Source organism: Diabrotica virgifera, chromosome 1 (genome assembly GCF_917563875.1).
Source record: "Diabrotica virgifera virgifera chromosome 1, PGI_DIABVI_V3a".
Taxonomy (NCBI): Eukaryota; Metazoa; Arthropoda; class Insecta; order Coleoptera; family Chrysomelidae; genus Diabrotica; species Diabrotica virgifera.
In genome coordinates this window covers 296,608,786-296,615,648 of record NC_065443.1, presented here as the reverse complement: position 1 = coordinate 296,615,648, position 6,863 = coordinate 296,608,786, and the positions used below count along the sequence as shown (strand labels likewise).

The following is a 6,863-nucleotide window of genomic DNA, read 5'->3' as shown; positions in this document are numbered from 1 at the left end:
TCGTAATTGACATTATAACTGATATTTTGATGGTTCTGTGGCATTTTTTGTATTGGACAATATTTTTTTATACACTATCCTAATTTTAATTAAAATCACATCGATGTTTGGTATTCCAGTGCAGAAATAGTTCGTAAGAACATTTCAAATAACCTATACAAAGTTCAAAATTGACGTCGAAACGACAAAAACACTGTTGTTTGGTAAACAAACTTGTATCATGTATCATGTATCATGTACGACCTCTAGACCCTTCACCGCAACATACGTAACCGAAGTATCAAAGACACTGGCCTTGGTAGGGAGATAATATTTCATTAATCGCGAATTAGAACTAAACAAGTAACCATTATCTCAATCAATACCCAATACAATTCAACATAATCGTCCATCGCACACCGGAAACAAACCATTCTTTCCTTTCATTCCTTTCTTCTCGATGGCTTGAATAACCCTACGTAATACGTAAGTACGAACTAGGTTGGCCGCTAATTCCCGCATAGAGCATCGCCAGCCATTAGATTTGATTTGACTAATCTAGCCCATTTTGTAGTCGCGTAAGCAAGCACACGCTTAAGTGCCTTTGGTCTTTAAAACAACAAATAAGCGGAGGTGGTCAGAGCGTAGAAAATGTATGGTGCAGTGGTTTCCGTTGTCGTGGTTTTTGTTATCGTTTTGACAGAGTGTTACTATTTCGAAGATAATACCAGGCCGAGGTATTTGACAGCTGCAGTGGGTGATTCGGTGGTGTTTAATTGTGAGATAGATTTTCCGCAGAGTTTTCCGATACCATACAGGCTGTATTGGAAGAGGAAGGTGAGTATTTTAATTTATAAAGCTCTTATAAGCCCAAAAATGCAATATACATTTTTTTAAACATATTCCAAAATTATAGTATTAAATATTGCAATATATTTTGTAACTAATTAATTACTATTTACAATAATTACCTATCTCTCTCGTTTGTTATTTATGAAAAAAAACTGTATTTGACATCAACACATTATATTCACAGTTTTTCTATTGCTTACCTAAATGTTTTCCACAAATTTCTTGTTTCAGTGCTTTGATTTCCAGTTCTGCTATATTTAGTAGGTTTAAAATGCTGTTAAAATTTCCAAAACGGCTATTCCAGGCCCAGATCAGTTTTCGTATATCATGTTACAAAAAGTGTGTACCTACTACATTTTTCTATACAGGGTGGTGAATCGTAAAACGGGCCATAGGAAACTCAATGTAAAATTCTAAACTGTTGAATTCCTGCTTCCCTAATTATTTTACATTAAAAGTCATGAGAAGCTATTTGTAGAGGATTGAAATTAAAGACAAAAGCTACAATTGCTCTACGATTTAAATACATTCCAAAATTTTGAAAAATATAATGTATTTGTACATTAGGTATGTGTGTGCAAGTTTGGCCACACGTTACTATTTAACTGACAGTACGCACACTATTGACTGAAGAAAACATCTTTATTATTAATACTTTCTCATTAACTGAGGGTATCTTATCAAGTTTATTGTGTTTTAAACAATAAATGATGAAATAAATAAAAAAGTGACAGTTCAAATTGTTAATATAATAACTTCATTGTCACCAAATGCAACCTTATACACATTATTGCACTGTGTGTGGCCTAAATTTGGCGTGATACTGTTTAAAATTCATTATATTTTTTACAAATTTTTTAATAATTATTGTTTATAGAACAATTTTAATAGTTGTTTTCAATGTAAGATTTCAATCCCCTACAAATAGTTTCTTATGACTTTTGATGTCAAATAATTAGGGTAGCAGGAATTCAACAGTTTATCATTTTACATTGAGTTTCCTATGGCCCGTTTTCCAATTCACCACCCGGTATAATAAATATAATTATATTGCACAATAATCACACGGCTGATCGCTGCATGCCCATTCCCAGTCTGCCTCCAAGTTGTCCGATCTTGGCCCGGATCTTCTTATAAATCATGAGCCCTTGAATGAATTACAGGGGGTTGCCAGAAGGATAGTGGTTTATGCCACCTTGGTTTCTCCATCCTAGATAAATGACCAAACCATCTAAGACTTTTTTCTCTCAATACGCCCAACAATTGTTTCTGATTTCTTCGTAGCGAATCCGGTCTATTCTAGAAAGGTCTATTCAAACTTCGCAGCCATATGTAAAACTAAATTATCCATGGTTTGACTTATTCTCTTTTTATTACTTTTGATAAGGTTTTTGTCCCACCAGAGTTAAGTGTACCTATGTCCTTTCTTGTCTATAAAAACTTGAATTTCGTATTTTGGCTAACTATACCAGTCTTATTCTTTATAAAATGTGGTGTGTTCGTTGGAGAATTGAGTAACGTAACTACTGAAGGAAATGCACAAATTTATTGAGATGTTAACAGTTAGAGATACAAAACGATACTAAAATTAATGAATACAAACTACATATTTCTTAAAACCTTTCATAGTCCATGAACATTTCGCTGACACCGCGAAATTACAAGCGTTGGTGTTTATCATGTCACGTAGTCTAAATATTGAAATATAAACACACACAGTGGCGTGCTCGCCATAACACCTCCCTCCTGAAAACCGAAGCTGGGGTGTCCAAGAAGGGCTTCTTTGCAGCTTCGAAGTTTTGGGCTTGTAGTGTAGAGCCTCTCTGGATATGCTCCGAACAGGGCAGGTAGGGCCACATGAAACAAAGAAACCAACCGGCAATAACTCATTCTATTTTTGTTGTTGTGAGAAGGCCGTAGATGAAGTGTACCACAAGGTAATCGAATTATAAGTTGTAGTCATTGATTAAAATCTCTTCATAATATGTATAATAAAAGCTCATATCTACTACTTGCTATGTTACACTTCAACTTCGTTTAAGTAATCGCATCATAAAATTGTTTTACATTAAAATGAAATTTGCGAATAATCTCGTTATCCAACTTAAATGTTAGACTTTTATTGGTTTCATTAACTTCAAGAATGAATAACATACGGTCCTGTGTTTAATGGTGATTTTGATGTATTTAGAATTTTATCAGTTAAAATAAAGCTTATAACAGTGTGATTTTTTTTTTGTTTATCAAAAAGGAAAAGTTGTAAATATTAAAATTTTCCAGGCAGTGGTGTTGTTTAGTTTTAACTATTTTCCAAAATCTGAGTCACCAATACCAGAAGGACTATCAATTATAATTTCAAAACAATTTCTCGTTATTCTCATTATAAAGATACAAAATATTTCTATTATTAATATCTTGTTGTAATTATTAAGGTATTTAAAGACTTGCTCGTTAAAATATAAAAAAATATTTAAACCCAGGTTAGCTTTAACCTTCTGAAATTCGGCAATTTACTTTCCTGTATGAGAGATATGCCATATGGTTTATGGACGCACTTAACAGGGCGTCTGCCTGTTTGTTTGATTTAACCAAAGGCGAAATATGCTGAATATCCTTTATTTTTGTTTGTAATATTTTGTCCAGATGGTCTAATTTTAGTTTACGATATTCAATTTTTTCAGTGAACTTGATAATATTACTTCGGACTATATCATTTGGACTAAATGTATTATGTTCACGATCAGATAAAAATAATGTGATTTCCTTTAATCTGCTTATTACAATAAAAGGTAAAATTGGCAATTCTGGGTCACATTTTGTACAAATCAAATAAACAGAAACTATAAAATAATGTAATTTTGAGGAGGACCCATTAAAAACGTTTATAAACTTGATAGCTTTCTCACAATTAATATAATTATTAGAAGTACTGACTGAAATTGTTGCTGTTACATTACTAATTGCCATTGTATTAACCAAAAATGAATTAAATAAATAAAAAATGCAAATACTAGATATGATATCTTAAAAGTTGGAAAATAGCGAAACAGAGTAAATAAAAAAATTAAAACAAATACAAAATGAATATAATTCGACTAACCTCAAGTACTTCCGTGAAAACGTGACTTTACACCGGAACGGGTTGAAAATGTTGCAGCTTCCCAGATCTAGTCGCTTTACACTGGAACGGGTAGAGAACGGGTGGAGAACGTTGCAATTTCCCAGATCAAGTGGTCTTACACTGGAACGGGCAGAGAACGGGTGTGAGCACGTTTTGTACCTTCCAGATCAAGTGGCCTTACACTGGAACTGGTCGAAATTCTAAACTGTATGTAGCCGGTATGGTAGCCGGGATGTTGTTGCTTCTTCTGTGGAAATGCTTCACCGTTTCCAGGGTCGAGTGGCTTTTCACTGAAGCTGGTGGTTGAGAAGATTTCACGAAGTTACTAGTTGCGCCTCTCCAGAACTTCCGAATTGCTTTGTGGCTTTACACAACAAGTGGCCTTACACTTGGAATTCTTCAAGTTGCTTACGGGTTCCTTCAGTTTTCCTTCCTCGTGGCCTTACACTCGGAACTCAACTACTAAGTCACTAATTCTCCAATTTCCCAATTAACGATTAAAATCGATTAGAAAAAAAGGCTTTACTTTTTCTAATTGGAAATTTCTACTAACTGCGCCAGTCTTATTCTTTATAAAATGTGGTGTGTTCGTTGGAGAATTGAGTAACGTAACTACTGAAGGAAATGCACAAATTTATTGAGATGTTAACAGTTAGAGATACAAAACGATACTAAAATTAATGAATACAAACTACATATTTCTTAAAACCTTTCATAGTCCATGAACATTTCGCTGACACCGCGAAATTACAAGCGTTGGTGTTTATCATGTCACGTAGTCTAAATATTGAAATATAAACACACACAGTGGCGTGCTCGCCATAACATACCTACCTCCTTTATATATCAACTACAACCACATTGTACTTAAACTTTTCCACTTTATTGTATGTATTGTGTTACATCATCAGTCAGAACCTCACACTCAAAGTACAACATAAATATCAAAAATGGAGTCATCAAATCATTATAAGTATGATAAAGCCCAAAACATCTGCTCCAACGAAAATGCATTTCGGGAAGAAAATAATCTGCTAACGAAGATTTTAACCTATTGATTGTCATTTATAAATAAGGAATTGCACACGATTGAAGAAATTAAACAACAAAACACCCAAAACTATCCAGAAATTCTCACAAGAAAGCATTTGAAGATAACAACAACATTATATGTAAAAGGGTTATCAGACAAATTAAAAAGGATAGGAAATAAATATAACATTAAAAAAACGCTTTACAGAACCTCCACAACCAGACCTATTTTTTAAAATAACAATACACAGAAGATCAAAGAACTGAATTTATAAAATACGGACCTTGTGAATGCAACAATTTTTATCTAGGAAAATCTTCAGGACCACGAAGTGATAAATGAGCATGGATGAGCATCTAAATGAAGCAGAATTTGATATCATTCTGAGATTTTGAGATCAATTTGATTTGGTATCCTATAAGATCGAGGCCAACTAAGTCAACTGGCAAATTAGTATTACCGCCAAACCAAGCCAATTTATAAACATTTACAGGTTATAAGTCTAATAACTCTTATTATAAAACATTTTGAAAACGATTTCCAGATCCGAAATCGAAACGTCAAAACAAATAATGTAAATTTTAATTCTTATTACAATTAATTGTGCTTTAATCTAATATATAATAACATTTAACATTTAACTATTGATTAGTTAGGTTACACACTGTTACTTGAGAATCAGTTCTCAACAAAATTAATAGTATTTAATGGATTCAGCAACATATAAATAAAAGTATGGGCCCTTTACTATCCGAAATAGAGCATAGACCTCTCATATGTTCCAAATATATCTTCTTGCACGTACTAATGTTGGCCCCCTTTGCCCTTGGCCTTATTCGTTATGCATTCTGACAATAATTTTAGGGACCACGACCGGTTAATATAAACAAGCCGAATAATTGAAATAAATTCGTTTAAAAGTTTGCTGAAATGGGGAACTCAGTTTCAAAATATGGAAAAAGTTTCTGGAATAGTATTTAAACTTACAATTTGCAGTCACTGCTCAGAAACATTTAGTCCAGTCGGGTTAGATGAATAACAGGCCTAACCTTGCATTAGGAGCTGGCCCAAATTTTACTTTTCTAATCTTTAGAGAGGGTCAATATTAGTATAAATTTAAAATCTTGACTGAATTCCACCGTTGCGTTAGCCGCCATCTTGATTTTAAACGAGAACCGTTTTTGCTCAATATCTCCGCCATTTTCAATTTTTTGACAAAAAGTGTAGAAACTGAAATTGTTTAAAATGCGATTTTCTATAATTTCATTAATTATAATTTTTTTCGTGCGGTCGATATTTTCCGAGTTATGAGGGGAAAATAGTGAGAGTTTGAGCATAATTATTGAATTATTGAATTATCTCGTTCATTATTAGATTTACAACAAATATGTGCCTATACAAAAATGAAGAGAATTAAATTCTACACAATTTTGATCTCTTTCTTTTTTTTTTCTAAAATTTAAGGTAGTACGTATGCGGTACGTAGCGTAAGACCTGATTGATTTTATAGCAATTGTTTTTGTTCAATATCTACGCCATTTTCAACTAAAATTGTTTAAAATAAGATTTCCTACAATTTCTTTTTAACAATTTTTTTCATGCGTTTGATATTTTCCGAGTTACATGGGAAAATAGTAAAATGTGGTGGGGGAAGCATAATTATTGAATTGAATTTTGTTTCCGAGCTCCCCAAATTTTGTAATTCTATCCTTTAGCAGAGATCAATAGTAGTGTAAATTTAAAATCTCGACTGAATTCCGCGGTTGCATTAGCCGCCATATTGATTTTAAATGAGAACTGTTGTTGCTTAATATCTCCGCCATTTTCAACTTTTCAACCTAAATGGTGGGAAAGAAAATTGTTGGAAATGCAATTTCC

The 6,863-nt window shown here is 33.0% G+C and overlaps 1 protein-coding gene across 1 annotated transcript in view; it reads left to right on the top strand.

The window, feature by feature from the left end:
- Window positions 1-318: 318 nt before the first annotated feature.
- The window catches only part of LOC126885625 (protein borderless), a 45,432-nt gene continuing 38,887 nt past the window's right edge, over window positions 319-6,863 (top strand). Inside the window, exon 1 of the mRNA XM_050652254.1 lies at window positions 319-816. Coding sequence (XP_050508211.1) covers window positions 631-816 — 186 coding nt within the window. The 5' untranslated portion in view covers window positions 319-630. The remainder of the gene's footprint in view (window positions 817-6,863) is intronic.